Source organism: Oreochromis aureus, linkage group 6 (genome assembly GCF_013358895.1).
Source record: "Oreochromis aureus strain Israel breed Guangdong linkage group 6, ZZ_aureus, whole genome shotgun sequence".
NCBI lineage: Eukaryota > Metazoa > Chordata > Actinopteri > Cichliformes > Cichlidae > Oreochromis > Oreochromis aureus.
In genome coordinates, this window is record NC_052947.1 from 12,789,833 (window position 1) to 12,816,836 (window position 27,004).

General features: G+C 39.4%; 1 protein-coding gene across 3 annotated transcripts in view; it reads left to right on the top strand.

Annotated features, from left to right (window-relative positions):
• Positions 1-24,643, top strand: part of LOC116323525 (proto-oncogene vav) — a 29,544-nt gene extending 4,901 nt beyond the window's left edge. The window contains exons 3-31 of one of the 3 annotated variants that reach the window (XM_031743873.2): positions 4,867-5,153; positions 5,414-5,509; positions 5,604-5,720; positions 9,238-9,354; positions 11,410-11,468; positions 13,051-13,116; positions 13,521-13,629; positions 14,246-14,341; positions 14,744-14,812; positions 14,962-15,065; positions 15,160-15,259; positions 15,391-15,486; positions 15,587-15,655; positions 15,753-15,839; positions 15,934-16,019; positions 16,107-16,242; positions 16,345-16,454; positions 17,009-17,110; positions 17,239-17,333; positions 17,421-17,443; positions 17,593-17,629; positions 20,227-20,363; positions 21,134-21,220; positions 21,473-21,504; positions 22,698-22,808; positions 23,383-23,470; positions 23,654-23,783; positions 24,181-24,332; positions 24,418-24,643. In XM_031743873.2, coding sequence (XP_031599733.1) covers positions 5,423-5,509; positions 5,604-5,720; positions 9,238-9,354; positions 11,410-11,468; positions 13,051-13,116; positions 13,521-13,629; positions 14,246-14,341; positions 14,744-14,812; positions 14,962-15,065; positions 15,160-15,259; positions 15,391-15,486; positions 15,587-15,655; positions 15,753-15,839; positions 15,934-16,019; positions 16,107-16,242; positions 16,345-16,454; positions 17,009-17,110; positions 17,239-17,333; positions 17,421-17,443; positions 17,593-17,629; positions 20,227-20,363; positions 21,134-21,220; positions 21,473-21,504; positions 22,698-22,808; positions 23,383-23,470; positions 23,654-23,783; positions 24,181-24,332; positions 24,418-24,471 — 2,556 coding nt within the window. In that variant the 5' untranslated portion in view covers positions 4,867-5,153; positions 5,414-5,422 and the 3' untranslated portion in view covers positions 24,472-24,643. Of the gene's footprint in view, positions 1-4,866; positions 5,154-5,413; positions 5,510-5,603; positions 5,721-9,237; positions 9,355-11,409; positions 11,469-13,050; positions 13,117-13,520; positions 13,630-14,245; positions 14,342-14,743; positions 14,813-14,961; positions 15,066-15,159; positions 15,260-15,390; positions 15,487-15,586; positions 15,656-15,752; positions 15,840-15,933; positions 16,020-16,106; positions 16,243-16,344; positions 16,455-17,008; positions 17,111-17,238; positions 17,334-17,420; positions 17,444-17,592; positions 17,630-20,226; positions 20,364-21,133; positions 21,221-21,472; positions 21,505-22,697; positions 22,809-23,382; positions 23,471-23,653; positions 23,784-24,180; positions 24,333-24,417 lie in introns of those variants that run through there. The other 2 variants (XM_031743874.2, XM_031743875.2) reach the window with 2 other exon arrangements.
• The last annotated feature ends 2,361 nt before the right edge of the window (positions 24,644-27,004 follow it).

The following is a 27,004-nucleotide window of genomic DNA, read 5'->3' on the forward strand; positions in this document are numbered from 1 at the left end:
TCTGACTGTCTGTTAAGGTAGCATGTTGTGAGATACAGTCCCTGCAGGAATACCGGTGCTTTGCATGAGGGTGACACCCAGTGTTGAAGTGAAAAGTGACACAGACCTGCCAGTTTTATACAACAAAAGGCAATTTACTCAACTTGACGGCAAGTGCTCAGCATATGGAAAGCCACAGTATGTTAATCTGAAAGTAAAGAGTGTCAGTAACTAAGGAAATTAAACTGGGACAGTTTGGGTGTTTACTTTTTCTACAGCATTAAGTACTTTTGAAGTTTCATACAGATTGCTGTTTTCTTTTTGATATGACTTTGATGTGATCGTGTTATATCATCATATGGTGCAATATTGATTTGGCACAGATAATTATCTTGGCAACTGGCACCAGTGAATGTGTTCTTGTTTGCTGATAAGGCTGATTGCATTCAGCAAGGCCAATGCTGGCCAATACAGAGCCAGTATATTTGTTGGAAAGTGAAAGGCTACCTGCAAAGAGGAAAAGTAAACAGTGCAGGATTAATGTCTTATTAGAACTAGACTTTTAAAGCTGTTTGGCCTCTCAACATAAAGGTTTGAAATCCCTGCTGAGCCGGGTGCTTTTCATTAAACCAGCATGCCTTCCTGTTTCTCTCCCTCTCATCTCTCTCTCTCACCGTAGCTCCTCCCAGCGAGGATGTTTGAGGCGCATATGTAAGGGAGGATGTACCAGTGTTTCATCCAGAACCCTCCTTGCTTTTTGATTCATAAAGGGGAACCTAAGGGATTTCAACATCTTCCATGATGGTGGTGCAGTGCCATGGTTCTTGACAGGAAACATCACCCTCTATTGTTGCGTGTGTACGACCCAAGACTTAAAGGGTTACATTGAACACATCTGTCTTTTAAGTATCGCTGACGTTTAGTGAGGTGAGGCCAAAGAATACCAAGAGCCACAATCTGCCACTGTACCACCAGACTTCAGAGTAGTTTGAATAAAAGCTTTTTTTTTGTGGATGAATTATTTATTCCAACATCATCTGCAGTCTTGTTTTACAACCTAGTGCTATATAATTAACATGAATCTTAATTTTTGGGCGAGTGGAGCACAGAGGATGCTAGGAAGCATGATAAAAGCATAATGAATTTAACATTATGAGAAGCAGCAGCAGGTCTGTGGACAGAGTGTGAATAGTCAGACGCTGCTGCTCACATTTTAGGTGCCATCATTAATTTGCATAGCCTGGATTCAAGGCTTCACTCCACATTTGGACCATTCTCTCCAGCAAGATATGAGTTTGATGTCTGTTTTGATTGAATGTGGATTGTGAGTTATTTTTTTACTTTTAACATCCTGTGAGAATTCAGTTCAATTATTTATCTCAAAGTGCTTTTTGAGATTTTAAGGTAAACACCCTACAATAATACAGAGAAAACCCCACAATCAGATGAGCCCCTTTGAGCAAGCACGTGGCGACAGTAGGAAGGAAAAACTCAGTTTTAACAATATTGTATTACTGATATGGTTACACCCCAGGGATCAGGAAAAAGTTATAGTCTTGTGACTCGACAGCATTAAATTCTGTTTAGGTGGTAAACTTCTAATCTTCAGTGGAGTAAACGTTATCATTTACCATAGTTTCAGTCATCCAGGTCATAGTAGTCTTGAGATCTTAAAAAAAGGCAACTGTAGTTTCTCTGACAAACTTGCTACATAAAGGACGACATTTGTTCCATTTGGTGTTCAAATTCAAATATTGCTGGTTTGATTTAGGCCAACATGTGTGCACTCCTCTTCTCTTTGTCCTCCCTTAGAGATAATGTTCTTATCCCGGGTGGTGTAGAGGTCCTGATCACAGCTACTTTGAGTTCCAGTACGTGATGAGAAATAGCTGAGTCGCTCCACTTTTTGTTTTGAGGACTGAAGAAGACCTGAATGAGAGGTGAAATGCTTTCAAAAACCTAGAGCAACAAGTATTTTCTCCAAGCATGACATCACACCCAGACACAAACTGGTTCGTCCCAAGGGTAAAACACAAGCTAAACAACATAGTGTTTGCTGTGCAGGGCAGTGAGGAGTGCTCAGGACCTCTATGTAGGAGAAACCAAACACCCACTCTGTAAACACAAGGCACAACATAGAATAGCCTCGCCAACAGGAGAGGACTCAGCTGTACAAATGCACCTAAAGGACAAAGGATACTTTTGAGGATGCCACACTTCGAGGCCACATGCAGCCCACTTAAGTTAGCCGGACCAGTGGTAGTCTATTTTATGTCAGTGTAAAGAATTTTAAATATACATTAAATCAGTGAGTTTAAAAATAAAGATGAGCAGTTTCAACAATGCACATCAGTTTTTCTACACAACAAAGAAATGCTGCTGTAGTGAATGAAAGAAATCTGTCAGCTGTATAAATAAATGTGTCAAATTTGAGAAAAAGCTCTGGTAGCTCAATGCACAGACTCATTTCATTCAGTTATAAAAGAGAAAGTCTTTGGTAATTGAAAAAAAAAAACAACAACTATACAACGAGACCTTTTCTGTCATTTAATTTTCTGAATTTAACTGTTTATCTGTTACTTGATTACTTTGGTGCAGTATGAATGGCCATGGGAGAGGTCTTTACCTGTAGGAAAAACTGTAAAACATTTAAAAGTTAAAAGTCCAAAATTTATGCTGTCCTTCACATTTTCCAGAGCTATCCAGTGGGCTGGATCGGGCCTTATGTTTGACACCCCTGATCTATGTCCACTGTGAACAACCAGCATTACAGGTGGTAATTTACGACACCAGCTATCAGCCCCTGATGATGCAGTCTTGATACAGTCTTCCCAGATACTTCAGCCCCCACTCACAGCTGGTGTCAGGTGACCTCAATAAGTCCCATGATGGCTTGGGGGCAAGGTCTCACAGTAGGTTCGCCCTTAACCACTGGTGACGGTAATGGCCCACGTCTTTTTTTCCACACCTTAGCTCATGTTATGACTAACATGATCAATAGTTGGTCAACGACCTGGTTCACCTCCAAAGGGGACAACGCCCACTAGGGGCTGAATACCTGGGACTCGCCATATTAGTTTTTAGAGCTGAAGAAGCCTCTTGGATGAGCTGTGAAACAGCCTTACAAACCTCCAGAAGATCTGCTGCCTTTTCTTTCCAGGCTCTCAATGCAGGGCTTTAGGGTTCCATCATAATCACATCATTAGTATCCATTTGAAATTTAAGAAATGCAATAGCTTTGACTAAAACATGAGGGATGTGCATCGTACCCTTCATCCACGTCTTCTCTTCTGTTTCCTGGTCTACATGAATCAGCTGTCCGGTCCATATATTTTAAACCAAGACTATGCCAACAAAAGAAGAAATACCCATAAAACCCTCCCTCCGTGCACGCTTGGGTCAAGTGTGTGTCATGCCTAATGTTGCTCAACCATCAGTAATACTGTTACTGTAATACTGCAATTTCATCTTGTGGCCACAGTGGTTGCTGTTCACCATAAGTTAAACCGACTTTTCTTGCAAAACAGCTCTTCCAGACTTCTTTCTTTTTTTTCCTTCCAACTCTAACCTAGACACTCAGATCATTTTGACACATTTCCTGCCACCTCAGAACAGAGATTTGAGTGAAAAGTTATCAGCCATTTTAAAAATAAATGCATATTTTTTAAAAACCTCAGCAGTCATCAAGAAGCCATACCGCCAACATAAATTTAGAAAGATAAATCTGATATTTAAAAATACAGATAACTACCTCACAGTGGAAAGTGTCCCGAACTGTAATAGACGTGTTAATATTGCAACTTTATAGTTCTGAGGAAAGGATTATAATCTGAATTTATTTTTATTATGAAAAGTAAAAGTAACCACAATCTATTATTTACTATGTGACAAATTTGTAGTCATGTACACAACACTGCATGAAAATTCAATGTGTGGATTTCGCATATTATCCTTGTGACTGCATAGGCTCTCTGTCTGAGTACTTTGACTTCCTCCCACAGTTTAAAGGCTTGCACGTTAGGTTAAGTGGTGATTCTAAATTCACTGTAAGTGTGAAGCCGAGTGTGAGTGGTTGTCTGACTCTCTGTGCCAATCTTGCTGTAGACTGGCAGGCTCTTTGGGGTTTACCAGCTTCCTGTCACCCTGAACTGGACAAACACTCAAAAAACATAGATGGCATTAAAATTTGAAATCAACAGTTGTATGTTTTGCAAGTAAAATGTGCAAAAGCCTTCCATTTCCTTCTCATATATTGGGTGGAGTAAAAATGCAAAGTACCAGTGGAAGTACTTATATGGATAACAATATCCCAAAATTGTACTTGACTAAATACTGCTCTCCTGCTTTGTTTTTAATGAGTGAAGGCTTAAATTACTGATATCACTAGGCGGTACTTCCACTGTTTTTAGTCGCACAAAAAGAAACTCGTAAAGATTTCGTTTGAGATGTTACATCTGAATGAATTTTGATTGTGGGGCGTCTCAGCTGTGAATTTTAAAAAAAAAAGTGCCAACATAAGGGTAAAATCACCCCTGGGTGCTGTCAGAGTGTTTGAGGAGATGTTTCATTATTCATTAGGCAGCTCGAGGATTTTCCTTTGATAGACAGTGTGTCTCTCTGCTGTTGAGCTTTTAGGACAGAATTCACAAATTAAATATGAACTCTGCAGTGTAATTTTGAATATTACAGATTTGTTGACGTGTGTTTGGTTCCTGCAGCGTTTTACTGCCACGAAAGTGGATAAAAAAACCTTATTGAGGCGAAATATCTGTGCATAGATGACTAGACAAGTAATGGCTGTTTGTTGACAGTCCAGCAGCTTACTTGCTGCTTTTCTGTCTCATGTCTCACATACATTTTCACCAAGTCTCACTCTTTTTTTATCAGCTTGTGCCAGTTGTCACAACAGCAGCAGCAGCAGTAGCAGCTTTTTGTGTATGTGTGTGTGTGTGTGTGTGAGAGAGAGAGAGAGAGAGAGAGAGGGTGCGTCAGAGGAAAAAGGAAGTTGCGGGAAAAAAGTTAAAAGCCTTCAACACAGTGCAGCTCTGCAGAACACCCACCACGGAAGAACGACAGAACAAGAGCGCCGAAGTCTGACAATGAGATAATGAAAGGACGACGGGGAGGTTAACATCAGAAAGAACACATAGAAGTGCCGGGAGGAACCAGTGAAGGTAAGGGCCGATGGTTAAATGGTCCCGCCTTGATTTGGACTCATATGATCAGGTTTTCTGAGACAACGGCAACTATTTTTTTTTTTTTTTTGCATTGCGTTTCAACAAGGGTGTTTCACTGAATGATGGCGTGATAGGGATTGCTCAGTGTCTGCTCTGCACCTTTCTGATTTAACATTCATTTTGCTCTCCATTTGATTGAACACCGCATGTCTAAGTTCTGTCTGTGTCTTTGCCTTTTTTTTCTATTTTTCATTCAGAAAACCAAGATGGAGCTGTGGCGGCAGTGCGCGATGTGGTTGATCGACTGCCGAGTTCTTCCAGAGAACCACAGGGTCACTCTGGAGGGTGCACAGGTAAATAAGCAGCGACACATTCATATTCACCTGTCTGTGAATACACAAACCCGTTTCAGTTCCTCAAATTAATTCTGTGTGTGCGCTATGCCAGGTGTGCGACCTGGCTCAGGCTCTGAGAGATGGCGTGCTGCTCTGCCAGTTGCTCAATAACCTGCTGCCTCAGGCTGTCAACCTGAGAGAGATCAACCTACGCCCACAGATGTCGCAGGTAAAACACAATGACAGAGACACACACACACACATACGCACACACCCAAACTTTTTCCTGATGCATTTCCATAGGACATAGCTATTGTTACCAACATGGCTTACTGAGGCCCTGATGCTGCCTGATAGGAAAATGCTTCAGTCATTATCGGTCTACATCCGGGAGCATGTAGTGATCGGGATAATGATAATGAAGGAGAACAAAAGGAGACAACTAGAAGACAAAGAGAAACAAAAAATAAATTTTAAAAAAACCTCTAAATTTGTTGTTATTTAATTATCTCTTTACACACAGAGGTTTTGTCAACATTTTCCAATTCAAAAATGTATTCTGCACTTTTATAGGATTTGGTGATGCCAACTTGAAAAGACAGATTGCTGCATTGTAATCCAGAATAGTCACAGCTCATTCAGGAAAATTCAGGATTTGTGCTAGAAGCAAGATTAAAGATGTTTCATGCTATGGAAGTGTTTTCGTATTTGACATTTAGAAACTTTTGGACTCATATGAACGTCTTATGAAGCACCATAATCGCGCTGGCAAATACAAAGCGCTTTAATTTCATGTTTCTTCGGAAGAGTATACTCCACAAGGGATACGATAAAAATACTTTCACCTCTTATCGTTTCTCCTCGCTTTGAATATGCCTAATATTTTGTGTTAACCTTTGTTGTAGACAGTCAAATGAGAAAACTGATACCATTCTATGGTATGGTTAGCTTAGCTTAGCATAAAGATAAGAAACAGGCTGGTTGTGTGAAATGGGAGCAGAAACAGCTGACTTCAGTTTTTGCAGAGATTTCACAAACTAGAAGCAATGTTTTTGAGGTAAGAGATGTGGTTAGGTGAACCTTTTTTTCTGGATTGTAGCAGGCAGACTACCTTCCCATCTTCTCACATTTTCTGCTACACTAAGCTAACCGGGTGTTAGCTCCAGGACATTTACGACACAGACATAAGGGCGTTATTTCTTATATATTACTTATATATTCATTTTTAATACATACTTAGGCTATGCATTTTTTTTTAAATAAAACTCTCAAAAAGTCCTGTTGATTCCTGCCTACATTTCCACGTCTTTTCAACTTTGTCAAAAAAAGTTTTTTGACAATGCATGCAAGCTAAAAAGCACATTAGCTAAAAAACAAAACAAAAAACAAAAGGGTTGAAGGGCATGAGATAATTAGAAGGGTGGAAAATATGAGTTAAAAACATTTGAAAGACAGGATGGTAGAATATTATGACCTAAAGTAGCGCCTTGGGCCTTTTTAAGGGAAAACCTTAAGAAGGTCCTCCTTACTGGGGATCTGCAAACAGTGCAGGAGTTAATGGCCTTTGACATGTGCATGGGAAACTCTGGGAAATCCTATGAGGTCAAAAGTGGTTAAGAAACATCCGCTGATTAACAGACAGTCGGACGTGTACACTGTGACGTATACACGCAGGCGCATACAAATGTGCATACACACACACACACACACACACACACACACACACACACACACACACACACACACCTGTTGTCACAATTACACAATTAGAGGATCTTCCCTGTGCTCTTGCAATATGGATTATTTTAGTAGTGCAAGAACAAATACTTGATTGCATATTAATGTGAGCTCCTGGCAGGGCGACGTGATGTGTGCAGCAGTATCAGTCAGAACTAAACGTTTCCCCTTTTCTCAAATTAGAGTTCCGCATTTCCCACTGCTGAAGAGACACACACAGAGAGAGAGAGACACACACACAGAGAGAGCGAGCAGGAAGTTATGTAAAGCGGCATCTGTCTGACCACCATGTCAGTTGCACTGCACACTCTGCTCCGTGTGGTTTCTTCTGCAGTCATATTTTAGATGTCCTTCGAACTGTTTCTTTTTAGTGGCACACATTTTAGCTCATTGTGCTTGATGGTTATGTGGTCCGTGCTGCTGATAAACATTCACCGTCTGGTCAGGGCTGTAACAAAGTGTATGTGGAATCTAAGTGTTAAAAGAAAGACAGCAGCTTGTTCCTTCTCAAACAGGCCTGTTGGCTTTGAAGATATTCATTATTAATTTGTAATCTTTCAATTTTCTACACTTGTCAAGTTTTTATTGACTTGTTAAAACTGTAGCTAAAAAAGACGTGTTTTCATTTTGGCTGCTTTTGATTTGCTTCTGAATTATTTTTAACTATTAAGAGAAATCTTTTTTTTTTAACTTGTTAATATAGTTCCTGTTTTCATGGATCTGCTAATTAACATTTCTGTTAATATTTTGAACTACCAAATATTACACTAAATATATACTAAGTATTTGAGCACAGTGATAAAAGCTGATCGCATGTTCTCAGAGCCCATTGTGACATCATCAGTTGCTCGTTTCGTTTGATTGTCAATTCTAAAAAACACGAGACATTTCGTAACTTAAACCGTCTGTGTTTAACAAAGATTTGAGGTTTTGATCCTCCAGTGAAAAATCACTATAACAGTGTTTTGGGGGGGCATAAAACAGGAAAATATAGATTTCTGATAAGTACGATAACAAATACAGTCAACACCACTGAAGACCAGGAAAATCCCAGTAGACCTGTTTCATGGCTGCCATTCGGACACAAAGTATGGAACTTTTCAGGTCTTAATATTAATCAAGGGTTCTGCTCAGATTAAGTACAGAGCCTCAATTAATGTGATTACCAACACCTCTGTTTACCTACATATTTTAATCATTGAGAAATAGGTCTGTTGAATTTTACACATTTATTTAATTTAACAGATTGAAAAACAGATTACTCAGGATCCAGAGTAAGGCTAGAATACACTGTACGGACAAACGTACTGGACCACAGGAGCTGCTCGGCCATTTAAACCCATTACATGAAGCTCCCAGCGTACAGTTTTTGTGCTGATGTTAATGCCAGAGGTAGTTTGGAGCTCTGCAGTTATTGAGTCAGCAGAGTGTTGGAAATTTTTATGCACCATGTATCTGTTCGTCTCTCAGCACTCTGTGACCTCGCCCTGTGACCTTGCGTGCACTGCATCTTTGTAGCCGAGTTGCAGCATGTAGGAGGGAAGAAATCTCACAAATTATTACGGTACCAACACAATCAGCGAGCTCTTTAGAACAACCCATGCTTTCATAAATGTTTGTCAAGGCAGACTGCATGCTTAGGTGCTTGATTTATACACCTGTAACTATGAAAACACCCGAAATCAAAGATCACGTCAAAGTCAACTTTATTGTCAGTTGTGCAATATGTACGGGACATCCACGAGATCGAAATACAGCTTCACTCTGATCCACAGTGCAAGTAGAATGCATCTAAAACAAAAAAAACCTAAATATGAGTTTAAATATTGCACTACTGCATATTAAAGCCTAGATACAAGAGGTATGGCCCAATCCCTTTGCCCATATTTGTTATCATGTAAAAATTGCACATGTATATTTATGGATATTTGGTTTATAGATCAGCTGAACTGAATTGAATACTATAACTTGTAAACAAAAGTGATGATTGTGTTTCTGTTGTCTTTTAGTTCCTGTGTTTAAAGAATATCCGGACATTCCTGGGAGTTTGTCAAGACAAGTTTCATCTGAAGAAGAACGAACTGTTTGAAGCCTTCGATCTGTTTGATGTTCGGGACTTTGGAAAGGTATCACCAATCTATCTTTCGGTCATATGCCCTGAGTCATTTTTAACTACTGTTTAACTTTAAACAAAGTTGGGTTTGAATCTGCCCCGAACCATCCAGCACGTGTCTTCTCTCTCCTCACCCTTCCTTTCTTCTCTCCACTGCGCTATCACGATGAAGGCTCAAAGCTCCAAAGAAAGAACTTTACACTAAATGTACTAAACAGGAAAAACTGCATTTATGTTGTGACCACATTTTACGTTTGCTTTTGAAACAAATTCGCCAGGCACCTTGGAGAACCGCGCTACAGTTCTCCTGTAGATTTAGTTTGTCTCAGTGTTTCGTCATGCTGTCTCAGGCTGACTCTGTTTGACTGAGTTTGAGATCAGGTCCAGGCCATCATTTGCGGGACTCCTTGCTCTTCTTGTCCCAGGGGATAAGTGTTTATTACTTTGTGTGATCTTCTTTTTACGGTCATTTATTTGCTGTATTTTGCACGGATGAAATCTCTTCCTGATGGTTACACGATGAATAAAAATTTAAACATCTGAAGAACCCAAAATTGTACCTGAATGGGAAACTCATTATGCACTCGTAGCTCAGTCATTACGGCAGAAGTCTAAAGTGAAGCATAAAGTCCTAACGCCTTACTGCAGCTTGCAGACACCCACAAAGCCCTAACAGGAAGTAGCTTGGTGATTTTCTAATTTGAAGTGTCAGAGGCATGAATGCAGTACTCCACAGTTCTCTTTCACTTTCTATGCAGTGCAGCGATTTACAGCAACCAAGAGTGGATTTCAAATGAGCACTTTTTTTTTTTGTCTGTGCGAACTAAGATGAAGCCATGTCCTCAAAATGAGTCATCAGGACATTTTATTTTTGGAGGGGGGGGGGTCATTTCATTAACTTTACAGTGTGTTACTGTCACTAAGCTTCTCGTTTCACTTTGCAGCTTCCACTCAGTCGCCCATAACAATTTAATGTAGAAAACATGGGTGTGGTAGATCCTGTACACAAGTAAATAAAGTCCATCGGCACAAAACCTGCTCCGAGAGATATCTTATTATAATCTATTGCTTTATTAAACTGCTGACGCTTGCCCGTCAGTGTGTGAGCTCTACTTTGCTGTTATAGCAGAGCTTACACCATAAATTGCTTTTGATACAGCTTAGTTCAGTGGTTTCCAGCCATCATCTGAAGATTTAACATAGAAATTCCACTTAGGTGGAACTTCTAATAAGCTATGGTGGATATAAGGATGAAAGAAGGGGTTAATGCATTTAAACAGAAAGCAAGCAGACAGCAGATGATGGGCTTAGCTAAGCATAAAACCTTTAAGTACGGGAAACATCTGTTCTCACACAGAGCTGTTTGGATCTTTTTTAACTACCACTTTATCAGAAAGCTAATTAGTGTTTTCTATTGAATTCTCTGCTTATAGGATAGCAGTTTGAATTAGTTCACTGATTTCTTTTCCACAGGACTTCTCAGAACCACAGACTTTCACTTCTTGTTGCATCTTTACTCTTTTTTCTGTCTTGAATGAAAGCAGAAATTAGACCGAAAAATGCTGACTGAGAAACGTATTCCTTAGTCGGACAGTGCTTTTTTTTTTTTTTGCCTAACCAGAAGTGTTGAAAGACAAGTTTCAGCTGAAACAAGTCAAGTGGCATCATGGAGAAAGACAACACTGCTGAAAAGTGAAAAAGCATGTCAAAGAAGCTCAAAATGTGTGACAAAAACAAACTGTCCCTTACTTACTTGGTTAGTAAGTTATAAACCATTAAGACCAACTTTTAAGCTCACTAATACATGTTTTCCTTTAAACAAAGGCTTCACTTTCATTTTAACCACTGTTTCTGTATGTTTCTGATCACATTTCATATGAAATTTCAACATCCATCGTGATTATGCTCTTTTTAATTGAACTGTCAAACAGAGCGAGAGTGAAACTAGGTCATTATTTAGTGTTCACATTTAAAGTGTTAAACAGTTTTACAGTTTCTCTGCCACTGTGTGTTCCCACACTGTGCAAAACTGTTAATATACTTCTTTGTGTGTTTCTGTCTGTGTAAGGTCATAGATACGTTGTCCACCCTGTCTCATTCATCCATTGCTGTCCACAGAGGATTTCAGTAAGTACATTTCTGCCTGTAATTAAAATTGAAGTTTAACAGGACCACTTGTGCTTACTGCTAAATCCATGCTTGTATTCTTAGACCATCAGCTTCAACCCAACTCTCCTTTTAAGGCGACTTCCTTACGATAAGCTGATTCTAATAAACAGCCCTCATATCCTAATCAAATTCAGGATATGTGATCCAGTGTTGTGCCATACTGGAAATTTTGGTGTTGATCTCATGCCAAGTAAATACAGGGCCAGTACTGCCGATACCAATAGCAATACCCATAACTTATAGAGGCAGGTCATGTATGGGAGAGCAGTGCGTCATGAATTTTGAGATGAATCATCATCAGTTCGCAAATTCTGAACATATTTTAATGACCACTAAATCACTGTGAGTTTTACTTTCCTCAATAATGGGTTAACACAACAGAACACAACTTTCAGGTTTTGGGGTATTTAAATGTGCCGGTCTCCAAAGCACTTTGGGTCATCTTCTGTTGTGTAAATGTGCTATAAGCTATAAATAAAATAGATGTGACAGTTAACACAAAAAGCTTCAGACATTTTTCATGGTGCATGTCCGAGGTATATTCTGTCATTTTCCAAAAAATAATTAATTTAAAACAGTGCGGTCGATTACATACTGAACTTAGAATCGATACTTTGTTTCCGTGCCACTATCGATCTGATACCAATACTATTGTTGGTGCCGATATTTGGATGGCTTAATAGGTCCCCTTTAAATGCAATTGTAAAAAGCTTTATCTGTATTTTTAAATGTGTATTATTTTATTCATTATCTGATGTGTGTGTTATCTGTTAGTGTGAAGCATTTATTATTTGTCTGTTTGCTTCCTTGAAATATTTGGGGCTAATAGAAATCACACGGACGATTACGTTGCTGGCAGAAAGAAAACAGACGCGTTGGTAGAGAAGGGAGAAGTAACTTGTTTAAGATGGTCAACCTTTTTTTATAATAAATGTCATAATCATAAATGTTTTCTGTAGAAATGTGGAAATTATCAAGCTTTAAATAACTAGTCTCAAATGGTTTATTGCACAACATGAAATTATACCATTATCCTAACACGTGGATGTGAAAGTGCTTACTTGGGATTACTTTTTTGTTGGTCTGTGGCCATGCCACCCTAAAAGCAAGAATATAATATTTATACAAGTGAAATTGGTTATATGGACCAGAGGCTTGTGGCTGTTTTTTTTTTTCTTAGGCTGAAAGTTGGTGTAGCAGATAACAGCACTTCCTCAGTGCCAGATAAGACTGTTGTTTCTTAACTTGACAGAACGTTCCTGAAAGTTTCAAGTTTTGTAACTCATTAATTTAAGTGGCATTTAATCTTTATATTTTGAGCATAACAGGTTTTTGTTAGATTTCTTGGCACTTAAAATTTTAAATCCTTTCCATTACTGTTAAATATGCCGGCTCATCAGGAAGTCAGCACCACAGTAATGGGGTTTTGTCCTTCAGCCTGGAACCTAGATTCATGCTTAATTACTCATATTAACATTTATTTAGTTGTAATTTTCTCTCTTTTTTGCTGCTTTAACACACTCACCTTCCCTTCAAACAGGCCTTTTCCTTTAGAGGGATGCACTCTTGATGAGGAGATCTACAGCGGCCTGTCTGACCAGATAGAGTAAGCCTTTTTCTCTAGAGAGAGATTGTTTTAAATAGCTGCCAATTTTTCTCCCTCTCTCTTTGTTGTGTGCCTGTATGATTTGAGGATTTTCCTGTAAAATTTTAACATCTTTCATAATGCCACATTTTGACCTGTAGAAAAGTTCAAAATACTCAAACCGAAAACTACCGCATTATTTTACTTTTAAGAATTAAATTTAAGAGTCTTGTCAGGACATTTTGAATCTTAATTGAATCAAACTGGGAGATGTGATGGTTTATTGCAAGTGAAGAAATGTTATATTCCACCAGCTATACAGGTGGTGTACAGGTTAGTGACGCTCCGTATACAGTACAGATATATTTAAGAAAAAAAGCCAAAGGTGATAACAGTAAGTACTTTGCATGTGTTTTGTGTATTAGTGATACAGTGGATGAAGATGATGACTTGTACGACTTTGTGGAGGATGAGGAGAATGAAGGAGATGAGATCTATGAAGACTTGATGAGGGCAGATGAACCGCCTGAAACTGTGAGTGGTTCCCATGTAACCTATAACCTGCAACAAAAAGGAGGGTGTTCGCCTTCACTTGCAGCCTGCAAGCTTTGCAGGTCTTCCAACAAAGTACTTCTGCACTACAATCTGGGTTTCACTGTGTTTCTTATCACCTCATGTGAGGCTATGACTCGGGAGGCAGAGTAGTCCGCATATCAAAGACTCTTAATCAGATTAGAGTTTTACTTGCAGAGGTCTAATATATACAGCCTTAACCGAAGCATGTTATTTTAGTTTTTTAGAGACCTTTTAGGCAGAATTATTCAGTAGGAAAAGAACAAGAAGGGCAGTTTAAAAAATAAATACAATTTTGTGTAGCAGGAATAATAATTTCTCTTTGTCTTTCCAATCTTATTAATGTTCTTAAGACCTCCTTTGATTTTTGAAACTCTTTGTGGGTCAAGGAACCACAGTGCCTCAGAGCCTATGTGCCAAGGCTTTCTGTTTGACTTTAATAGGGGTTGATTAAACTTCTCTGTTAATATTTAAATAACTACTGCCACTTTAACACCATACCCCATTTCTTATGTATAAGGCAAGTACAAACAAAAGCAAAAAAAAAACTCATTGACATTTTTTTTGTGCCCTTTAGCAGCAGAAAACTGGTGTGGACAAGAGAGAGTGCTGCCTGCAGGAGATCAGACAGACGGAAGAGAAATACTCAGAAACACTGCAATCTATACTACAGGTGTGCACACACCCACAGTCTGATCAAAGAAGATCGGTGCATTCATATACCAATAAAAAAACGACTCATAATGATGATGACAGAGCCCGTCTTAAAAAGCATAAACGAGCTGGGGGAGAAAAATGTGAATTTCTGAGATCTTTGAAATTTAACACAAACATGTTTCAGTATTTCTGGAATTCAAAGCTCATACATGTAAAAAAAAAAAAGAATTTTGAATTTCTGTGAAATTAAAATCACAAATTTGCACAAAAAAAACATTCCGTAAGTAACAACATCACTTTTTATACACCTGTTCCACACCTCTTTCAATTCTTCATCATACATCACAAGCACACAAGTATAGAAAACTCATGCAGAAAAAAAATTAAAAATAATTCTCATACTTGCTCTTCTGTGCAGCACTTTATGAAGCCTCTTCAAAGGTTTCTCCAGCCACATGACATTGAAAGTATATTCATCAACATACAGGTAAAGAAGGCATTTACCTCTGCACCTGCATGATATACCCACTTCATGGAAAACCTTTGTTTACATAGTTTTTTTTTTTGTGTGTGTGTGTGTGTGTGTGTGTGTGTGTGTGTGTGTGTGTGTGTGTGTGTGTGTGTGTGTGTGTGTAGGATTTGGCTAAGACCCATTCTGAATTGCTAGAAGAAGTTCAGAACTCTATCCTAAATAATGGAGCCAGGAATCTGTTCCAGGTGTTTGTGAACTACAAGGAGAGGTATACCGCTCATGCAGACACACACACAGATCCACTTGTTTCTCTTACAAACAAATGTATGAAAAATATGTTTATGTATCCCATCTCTCGCCAGGCTGTTACTGTACGGTCGTTACTGCAGTCAGGTGGAGGCGGCAACAAAACACCTTGACAAGCTTTCAAATGCGAGGGAGGATATCAGGATGAAACTGGAGGTGAGGAGGAAACACACGCTCCATATAGACATGTTTAAATAACTTTATGCAAATTTATTTGATCATCATTTCTTCTCAAACCAACAACAGTTGTTTGATACTAGTTCTCTCTGTCTGTCCCTCTCTCTCAGGAGTGTTCAAAGAGAGCAAACAGTGGACGTTTTTCTCTACGAGATTTACTCATGGTCCCCATGCAGAGAGTCCTCAAATACCACCTGCTATTACAGGTATGTGTTTATACTTCATACATGGCACTTATTGTATCTTCAATTTCCAGTTGGTTTTATCCAGCAGCTTTAATTTGCCGTGGCTTGCTTGTGTCTGCAGGAGCTGGTTAAACACACCACTGACTCAACAGAGAAGGAGAACCTGCGAACAGCTCTAGATGCCATGAGAGTAAGTGTGTTTATTTGTGTATTTCTACTTGTATGTAACCTGAATGTATGATACTTAACCCTCTTCTATGTGCGTGCGTGCATGTGTGTGTTTCCAGGATCTGGCGCAGAGTGTGAATGAAGTGAAGCGAGACAACGAGATCATCAAGCAAATCACCACGTTTCAGCTTTCCATAGAAAACATGGTGCGGTTACGCTATTTCATTTCTAATGAGTCTCTCTTTGGTTGTTATTTGTATTTCCTCTCTGCTCATCCTCCCTCTCGTCCCCCTTTTTCAGACTCAGTCTCTAGCTCTTTACGGGCGTCCCAAAATCGACGGAGAGCTAAAGATCTGCAGCTCAGAGAAAAGATCGAAACAGGACAGGTGCGTGTGTGGCTGACGCACGTCTCATTTCATATGTTACAAGCTGTTGTTTGACGTTGCGTTTGTGTGCGCTCTGCTGTTTGCCAGGTACGCGTTCCTCTTTGATAAAGCCGTGTTTATTTGTAAAAAGAAGAGTGGAGAGACTTTTGAGCTGAAGGAGATCATCGAACTACAGAGCTACCAGATCCGAGATGAAACCACAGGAGAGAAGGACAATAAAAAGGTCTCCAAATCTGCACTGAGACACCTGTTACACACAAGACAAGATCTCCATAAGGCATCTCAATAGGACTGACTGTGTGTGTGTGTTTTTGTATGTGAACAGTGGTCCTATTTGTTCCTCTTGCTGGATTGCTATGGAAGGTCTGGCTATGATTTATTCTTCAAAACCAGAGAACTGAAGAAAAAATGGCTGGAACAGTTTGAGATGGCTCTGTGAGTATTAAATATGTGGACGTACAGCTGAGCACTAAAAACAGCAATCAGACAACTATGAAGAATATTTAGCAGCTAAAGTGCCAGAAACTATACTCAGACTTATAGAATTAAAAAACCCAGTGAGCTCTTTGTTAACATGTTCTCTAAACACCTCAATATTTCAGCAAACCTGAGCTGGAAAATAAGTTACTGCAGGTTTTAGGTTATAATTGTTTTTTCCTCCCAAATATTTAATTTATGTAATGACAAACGTTCGTGTTGTCGAACATACAAAATAAGAAGCGGATCTGAAAAAGGTTGGACACGGAAAAGTTTAGTTTTATGGATTTCTGTTGTTGATTTAACGCATCAACCTGCTATTTGTTACATTATTTGCAGTCTCACTGCACTGGCTATGACTGCTTTTTCATCGTCAGTCTCTCTAAACAGATACCTTATGATTTGTACTTTTACCAAGGTGAAAGTACCAAAGTATCTGGCACCGAATAGCAGCTGTTTAAATGCTTACTTCCCCCAGCTGAGGTCAAAACAGTTTCACTTTATGCTTGCAGGTCAAATATGAGTCCTGAGAACTCCACAGCAAATAACCATGACTTCCAGATGTACTGCTTTGAGGAAACCACCTCCTGCAAAGCTTGCTCAATGTTGTTAAGGTACTTCTGTTATTCGATTATTTCTCCAACTAGTTAACAAGTTAGCTCCTGTGGAACTGTATTAACAAGTTAACAAAAAAAAGGAAAAAAATCTCCTCTAAAGGTAAAATTTCTCTATGTGTCTGCAGGGGGATATTTTTTCAGGGCTATCGCTGTACTCGCTGTAAGATGGCAGCACATAAAGAGTGTTTAGGCAGAGTACCCGCCTGTGGACGAAACTCAGGTCTGTATACGTGCACACATGCATATGTATGTGTTAAAACAATGCTACTAATTAGTCTAACAATCATTTCTGCTTTTAAAATTACAGATCATTCTGTTTCTGCAAAAAAGGTATGTCTACATATATTTTATACTGTAAACTTCCAGCTCAGCTTTGGGCTTTTTATTCACACTATTGTACGTGCCAGTTTTAATGGATGGATGTTCTTTGGGACTCGTGCAAAACTTTGCTTCACTGTTTCTTTCTTTTGTTCCTTCAGAATAAAGCTCAAAGGTCCTCTGGTCATTCCAGCATTGGTAAGAAATTCATGATATATCAGCTTATAGAGCCTATTTCTACCAGCATGTTGAAAGCATACAGGACAAGACTTTCAGGTTCTGAGGTCATGTTTTTGTTCAACACTCAAATATAAAGCTGTAGCGATGTGTCTTCCCACGTTTTAACCTACATATATTTCATATATCTTGTGAGTTGTGTTATTATAAAAGTGCTTTTTTTGTTTGTAAAGTTATAGCCAAATCTATATATAGTGACCATTTTTAAAAGCCTCTCTGCCATCAGCTTTAATCTCTCTGTGATCTTCTCTGATAAAGACCCATACCCTATTATGTCGGACAGATAGAACTTCAGCAGGGCAATTATCATTTTCTCCCCTATTAGTAGCAGAGTTCACCATAAATAATTCAGATAGTTATATATCACATCATCAGCAAGTATTCCCAGCCTGCTTTTCCTGTCTATATGATTATATTTTATTATGATGTGTTTAATGGCAATCTATTTTCTATAAGACACTAAATGCAAAGTGACATAGGCGCTTGGCAACCATGCTTACATATAGGAATATAAACAGCTGAGTCCTCTACTGCAGGGAGGTGAGTGGCAAACGAGTTGCGGTTATTCGGGCAGACTGACTCAGATAGATTGCAGCGTGTTAAAAATCTGTAACTAATCTGTCTCACTGATTGCAGTCAGTATAAGTTTCACTGTGACCTTTTTGAGACCCATCATGTGGCTGGTTAATTCAGTTGAGGTTAAGAGTGTTGCGCACTTAATCTCTGGTCACCCCAACTGCTTGCGGCTGTTTTTTTTTTTTTTAAACAAATGACCGAGCAACCTGATTTTTTCCTCATCAAAAGAAGGTATTTTTTACTGTAGTGTGACTGTGTGTAGGGGGGCTTATTGTTTACATCTGCACTGATTTGGATATGTCTCTGTTCTTACATGCATAAGTGCAAAGCATAAAGCAGGAAGAACAGCAACAAAAGTTCAGCACAGAACAGAGTAGAGATCGTCAGACACAGAATGAAAATGAGTGGGGTGGAGGTGGGTTGCAGAGTGGCTTGCTGCAGCTGCAGTATTAAATAACCCCCCCTTTATGAGGTTTGCCTGCTAAGTCATCTGTTGATGTGAGCTGGCACAGAGATCAGCTGGTCTTCTGGAAATGCGACGGAACTAAACTTTGCAGCCTGTCTGATTCATTTTCTTTGACACTGATAATCTTATCGCTAGATGCACGTTTTAATACCTTATCCATTTTCAGCATACACTATAATCTTTTTGCCTCTTGACCAAAAGAAGATTATTTCCCTTACTAAGAAGGCGTAAGCATGGCAGGTAGCTCCACCTTTTTGATTCTGTAGATTTTTCTTGCTGACGCAGCCTCAAAGAGATTTATGTTTGTAATGTGATGTCTCAACTTTAGGAATTTATGAAAGCCCACAGAGTGACCAACGGACTTTTAGGTTTCATTTTATGTAATATTTCAAAAGTCATGACTGAACTGTGACTCATTGGTTGTAATGACTGGAATAAAAGCAACACTCTTGGTAATATTTTCATTCTTACTCTTTTTGCTTTGTCAATCAGAGTCCTGAGGTCAGTATCTTGGTTTATCTCCCCCCAGTTCTGCACTGCAAAAACTCAAAATCTTACCAAGAGTATTTGTCTTATTTCTAGTCAAAATTATCTCATTACACTTAAAATAAGACAGAATCAGCTAAAGGGCAACATTTCAGTAAGCTAAAGGAACTTGTTTCAAGACAGTAAATCTTAAAACTAGACAATTTTCACTTGTTCCATTGGCAGATTTTTACTTAATACAAGATATTTTAGCTTGAAATAAGTGAAAAAAATCTGCCAATGGAACAAGTGAAAATTGTCTAGTTTTAAGATTTACTGTCTTGAAACAAGTTCCTGTAGCTTACTGAAATGTTGCCCTTTAGCTGATTCTGTCTTATTTTAAGTGTAATGAGATAATTTTGACTAGAAATAAGACAAATACTCTTGGTAAGATTTTGAGTTTTTGCAGTGTGCCCGAAAACATCACAGCAAGTGATTTAGCTTCACCTGTCAAACATATCAGTATATTAACCTCCCCCAACCCGATTTATTCAAGTTGCATAACAGGGCTGGTAAATAAATGAGGATGGTTCGCTTACGTCTGAATGAAAGTGTTTCCCCCTCATTCCCTTCGTTTTTTTATTTGTTTTTACCAATTGAACTGTCAGTTCAATACTTGCAGCGAATAAGATGTTCTCACGGTCTTCTTTTCTGAGCCCTCTTTTAAGGTAGAAAATATCAGAGCGACAACCATTAACTAGTTTGTGGACTATTTTCACCCAATTTATGCATGTTGATGGGAACCCCGTTGAAAAAACACCCGTGTGTGGTTAATGGTAGCCCAGTTTTACTTTATCTAAACGGAGCATCATGGTAGGCGGGCGGGGATAGGGGATGTTTTTGGTAAACTTTGTCTATCTGAAATCAAAAAATGTTTAAAAACATGCAGAGAATAGTTTGATCCAGTTTGATTAGTTTTTAGGAGTGCTTGCCTTATGTTGCAGCTCTTCCAGATATCACAACGTGTCCTTTTTCCTCTTTCTGCTGTCAGGATATCCTAAGATGGAGGTAAATCAGGAGTATTATGGCATGCCGCCGCCTCCTGTGGGCTTCGGCCAAGCGCTTAATCTCTCCAGAGGGGACGTCATTGAGCTGACCCGCGCTGACGCAGAGCTGCCCTGGTGGGAGGTAGGCCTAAAAAAACATAGCCATTTACATGCACTCTATTCTGTATTCAATAAACTGAAGAAGGGGAGGGGTGAGGGGGGTCATGCATTATTTTTTAGACTTTTCAAGGCTCGTTTCCTGTGGTTGCCGTGTAGGTGTGAGAGGCTTTTGTCTTTTTTCAGTCTCTTTTGACATTTTCCTCTCTGCGTCTCAGTCTCAGTCTTCCACTTCCTCCCTCGTGCCAAACCTGCACTTGTATCTGCATGCAATCGCGATGCTGTGTGACAGTTTTGATTTGGAAAATAAGCGTAATCTGACGGCAGAAATCCACAGAGCCGCTCAGGTTTCGCGGCCGTGCTTTTTGTGCCCGCTGGCTCACTGTGGCACAGTTTACTGAAAGTTTCATTCATGAGAATGAAAGCATGCGCCGAAAAGAGTGAAAAACGCTTGAACCGTCTCACTGTCAGCGCTGCATAAATGGGCTCAACGCAGCGTCTGTGATTCTATCCATCACCACTTTGAAACATGTCTTAGTGAAATAGTTTTTAACATTTTGTTAATAGTTACCCCCAAAAAATTTGATTCACAAATCAGGTGTCAGCCAGCTCTTTCATGCTTCACAGTACTTCCTCATTAAACCTCTGCTTATAGTTTTTTGATGTGTGACTTACCTCAGATTGCTATCTTTTGTATATGAGTAAATATTTTTACAATTGGGGTTGATTGCTTGATTTACCCTTCAGTAACTGATCGGTTGACTCAGTCATGTTATTTTTTATTTTGTGACATAGGGAAGAAATCTGACCAGTGGTCTAATGGGATGGTTCCCTTGCCAAAAGGTTCAGCCCTACCTCTCTGTGAGTACAATCCAGCAGCCAGTAAGCACCCTAACTTTTCCATTTTGAAAACAAAACAACATTTTCAGATAGATTTAATTTCCCAGAAAGACATAAGCTCAGAACAGCAAACACATAACTGACTAAATTTAGCACAGCCAAGTGGTTTTTGTCAGCTTGCACCATTCCTGTAAAGAAAACAAACATTAAGCAGAATTAGGAAATGAAAAATTGTTATCTGCACAACCACAGCCTTTTTATATGTGACTTTTCTGTGATCTCACTACTTTCCAGAGGCCAACCCAAGACCTGTCTGGCTTCAACTGGTGAGTACTGACAGGAACGGGGCGGAATCGCTCGCTCGCCGAGCTTCTGCTTACCTTGGTTAACCATGGTCTGATTTTTTTTACAGTGCTGCATTGCTTTGCAAAACGCAGTGGGAAACACCACAGAGCCGACACATAGAGTAGTACTAGTTAACAGACGCAAAAGCAGAACCCGATACTGAAAATTACAGGCGTTTTAATAGCAGCGTTTGGAACACACTTTTACGCTGAAACTGATAGGATGTACCGTACACTGTGGTGGTACACGCCCCCAGGCTCGTGTTGATGACGATGACGATGGCGTTCTGAGCCCTCAAATTATTGATTATAAACAGCTTTTTAATCACACTATTGCTCTCCTGAAGGACAGCATGTGTTAAAAAATGTTTCAGTTTGGCGACACCTGGTGGTAATGAAAAGTATGACATTGTGGACAGGAACGTGAACACGACTGATCATGTACAGTCAGATAACATAATTTTTCTTATAAACAAAGCTTTCCATTATCAAAATAATTGATCAGACTTTATAGAGAAAAACATCAGCTTAAAGCTCATTTGAAAGTATTTTTCAGAATTATGTACGCTTGTGCAGGAAAACGCAACCGTTAAAATTAATTTGATAGCTTTTTACGATGTGGTTAAGGTGAAGGTGTGAACTGATGGGCTTTCAACTAAGGCGTTGGACTAAGTGTAACCTACTATTTTGCTTTATAAAGTCTGTCTGGTAAAAACCCCTAAAGGCAAAACTGCTTCCAGGGGCTGTCAGCAAAGAGCAAAGCCAGAGGTGTTTTGTTTTAGGGCTACCCACTTTAATGAAATATCTCACAAACGCCTTCAGGGGATTTCTTCAAATTTGGCTCATGTACGCCATACTGACCATTTTTCACATTTGTCTGAATCCTAAATTATTAACACTTTGGTGCCATTTGTGAAATGATTGTTTCTTTGTAATGACACTCGTATTTGAATCATTGTCTGCTGTCACGTCTATAACTCTCAGAGAAGGACAAGTAATGCTGTAGTGACAGAACAGCCAAATGTATTTAAATGACAAAGTGTGTTTGATCGCAGTGTAACTTGATTGGTCTTGTGACTGTTGTCAAAAAATAACTGTATGAATTCATATTTCAGAGGCTACAGTAATCACTCAAAATCAAAACTAACGCTCTGGTTCTCTCTGTGTTATTAAAGGTTTGCGGGAAACATGGACCGCACGGCCGCCAAAAACCTATTAATGTCCCGCTCTGATGGTACCTTCCTTGTACGGCAGAAAGATGGAGGAGAGTATGCTATCAGCATTAAGTAAGACTTATATCAGTTAAAGTTCTGTTTGATTATCTATCTGTTGATTTGAAGATGGCCAAATTACTGCGATCTTTTAAATATTCTATTATTGCTCCGATTGCATTTCAAACCTTAATTGTTAAAAAAATAAGCTGCATATCTACCCTAAAACTATAAGAAAGAGCACATTTTTTTTGCACCAAAGGAGCATTTAAATTAATAAAATCGTACAAAACTTCATCAGGAAATATACTGCATTGTAATCCTCTTTTAAAATAAACCTCCACTTTAAAAAAGTTCCCCATCCATAAAACGGTTTGGAAATTTGGAGCTGTATTACCAAACACGTGTAATGCGTAATTGTGCTGTAAAAGAAGTATCAGTTCCTCTCAAAACCCAGGGAAACAATCCAGACTGACAAAGCATTTAATGCATGATCTGTTTTTAATTCAGGAGCCAACAAAATCCATTCATCTTTGCAGAAGTGAAAGATTCTCGAGTCTGTCGTTTGAGAGTCATCGCTGTGTTTGCCGTTCAGCCTCCACGAGTTCCCAGACTGTGGCTTTTAATATTCACCTCTCTCCTCCCTCAGGTTCAACATGGACATCAGACACATTAAGATCACCTCTAGTGAAGGTCTCTACCGCATCAACGACAAGAAGGCCTTCAAGGGTCTAATAGTAAGTCATACGCAGTCATAAAGCTGAAGCACTGCCTCAGAGCAAGAGAAACCAAACCTACCGCTGAGCACTATCTTTAGTGCTGGATTGCTGCTGACCTCAGCTCCTCCTCTCTAACCACAACTAACATCTCTCTTACGTTTCTCACGCTTCTTTTCTCCTCCCGCCCCCTTCCCATATTAGGAGATGATTCAGTATTACCAGCAGACCTCATTGAAGGAGTACTTTAAGGACCTGGACACCACACTTTGTATACCTTTCAAACAACCGGAGCAAAGCAACCTGTCTGACAACATGCCCAATTCCACACCAGGTACAGAAGATCTCCATCACCTCCTACAGTCCTCACTGTGATCACCAAAGTCGTCCTCTGTGACTTGCAAATGTCTGTGCAAAATGACAGAGCAACCCACCTCCTAGTTGTGGAAGTGCAGATCACTACAGATCATGGAGCTCTCATATTCATTTTTATCACATTTCCATATTTTGTACAAAAGCACAAATCTAGAAATGACTTTATGATAGCCGCATGTGTTCTTTTTGCCATCTCCAGTCTTTATTGTAAGCAAAAATCTGCTTTAACTCTGTGTTTAACATGAGTGGTGATGAGAACTCTCATGAAAACTCTCTGCGAGGAATGGGGTAAGACTGTTTCCCCAAAACTATTCCTTTAAGCTTTTCCATGCTGCAATGTGGGCTCTGTCTCACAGGGGGCAGCATGAGGAACTTCGGCGTGGCAAGGGCCAGGTACGACTTCTCGGCCAGGGACCGCTCCGAGCTGTCGCTGCGGGAAGGAGACACCATCAAGATCCTTTCCAAGAAGGGTCACAGTGGCTGGTGGAAAGGAGAGGTGTACGGCCGGGTGAGAACACGTAAAAAATCCAAAAATATTTTATTTATTTATTTGTTGGCTTCTTGTCTGACCTGCACTGCTCCTGTGTTTCCAGGTGGGGTTCTTTCCAGCCAACTATGTGGAGGAGGATTACTCTGACTACTGCTGATGTTCCTACGGATGTGATGTGTTGACTCGTTCTCTATGTGTAGGGGTCTGTGTGAGGGACTGCATTAACCAATATGCATGAGTGTGGCTGTGTGTATGAACGAGAATGCCAGTTGCTACTTGTGATTATGTGATGAGTGTCTAGTGATGTGAATAAAATCTCTGTTCAGCCAGCCTGATGATGTCTGGTTCACATATGGATTTTAGCCATATCATTATATCTACTCGAAATTTACAGTTTACAAAACCACCTCTGTGTTGTTTTTAAGCTCACGTATAAGTGTCTGTGTGAACTCATGTGAAATTAAATTAAAAACTGAAAAAAGGGCGTTTAATGTACATTGTGTATGCAGCGGATTTCCAATTACCAAAGCAGCAAATGTGACTGCATGTGGTGCAGTCTTAAAGCTAAGGCTAAACCTAAAGCTAACAAGCTGACAATTCAGTTCAGCTCAGTTTTATTTATAAACTTCCAACATTTGCCTCGATGCGCTGTATAATGCAAGGCAAAGACCCAAGAATAATAGAGAGAAAAACACTTATGAACAAATACTTGGCGACAGTGAGAAGGCAAAACTCATGTTTAACAGGAAGAAACCTCCAGCACAACCAGGCTCAGGGAGCAACAACAACAAATAAAAAGGGGTTAAAAAGAGCCCGTGACCAAGACAGTTTTCTTTATTTTGATTGCAGTCTGCAACCTGTAAGAAACCAGGAGACCAAGAACATCAGTAGACCACTGAACACAGATAAACATAGTGGGAGGTTGGGGGTTGCGAAGTAGGTGTTTAGTGGTTGAAAGGTTTAGCCAGTGTGGAGGACTGACATAAAACCACTACAAGAGAAACTAGTACATGATGATTTGTTTCTGCCATTGTAGGGAAAAGGTAAAGAGCAGTGTGTGTGAAGAACTGCTTCTTTACAGTGCATGCATGTGACTAACTGCTGTGTTATTATTAATTATTATTTAGTAGTATTAGTAGTAATGGTATTACAACAGAGTATTTTAGGCTTGGTTTGCTGTATATAGTGTGGTGTGTTTTGTTAGAAAGTACTGTATAAAGATTTAGAATATTATGTCACTTTTGACCTCTGACCTCTCCCTCAAGGTCAAAGTGATAATAATACAATGCAGAGCTATTGCAAACTTTCTTACTGCTATTGTTTGTATTGACAGCATATAGAGAATGATAACTGGGGATTGTAATTATCACATTACTTTGGACCTTTGATCTCTTTTTCAAGGTCAAATAAGGTAAAACTTGCCTTTTATTTTTAAAAATGATTCAAATTCTTATATTGGCTACAGTTTGGAAATGATACTAGTATATGGGGATTCTAAATATCTTCACATTTGACCTCTTCCCTCATTCGGCAGTTGTTGTCTTTCCACAGCTGTGCCACGACTGTCCCCTCATTCTTTTCTTTCTTTGATGCAGTTTTAGTAAAAGGTTTACATCAATGTCAGCTGTCAATGGCTAAAGCTCTGAAGTGTTGAGAGACACAATAGTATCCATGTCCAAGAAGACTGAGTCTATAAGTAAGGTCTCCATGGCAGCAGGATTTCGCTCTCACTCTGCCAAAAGTGCCGCTTCCACTTCAAACACGTTGGACGGCTTTGTTCAGTGCAGACATGTTCTTACACACCAAAGGAAAATGTTTGATTATGGGGCTGGTTTTGTGCCCACATCTGTATTGTAATGCTAAATCTGAAATCTAAAACAGAGTTGCGGGCCATGGCACTTCTCTGTAGTAGCAGCATTTATTTAGCTGCAACAAAGGTCAAAGTATCAATGCCACAGGCTTCCTGACATGTAGAACTTCTGCAAAAATAGTTTACACAATACACCTTATATGTATTCACACTGATGCAGTGAATACAAGCAGGTGTTTTTTGTGCTATAGCTGTCTTATCTGATCAGTACACTACAGAAAGATTTCTAAAATAAAAGTACATGTTAGATGCACAAAGGTCTTATAATTTCCTCTGAAATGTGGTCCAGTACGAGTGTAATGTGGTAAAGAATGGTTTAACATATCGAGGTTAAACATATAGTGTACAGGGAGGTTTAGCGCTGGCTTTTTTCCCCCCATCATTAAACAATAAAAGATACTTCAGAGTCAGCGCAATAGCTTTAGAAACCACCTTTTTTAAAACTAAATCATTAAACTTTGTTTCATACAAATTCCCCCTGGTTGCTAACCCCAGCTCTCAGTCTGAGAACTGCTGCCAAAGCTGATTAATCAGCCAGTATCATTTTTTTAGTCCAAGCACTTTTTTTTGTTGAAAACAGCATACGTGTAAATTTAGCTTCTGCAATGCGTATATGCGATAAACTCATTAGCCATACTGGTCTTATGTACAGAGGTAAAGCTACGTCTAATTAAAATTTTGTCGAGGAGTTGGAGCAGAAGGCCCCTAGAAAACCTGATGGTGTCCATTTGCCTCCACTGAAATTATTCATATACATCCCCACGTGAATGGTGTTGGATGCACAGCCATAGGCAAATATCATTGCCAAGTTCCACTGATA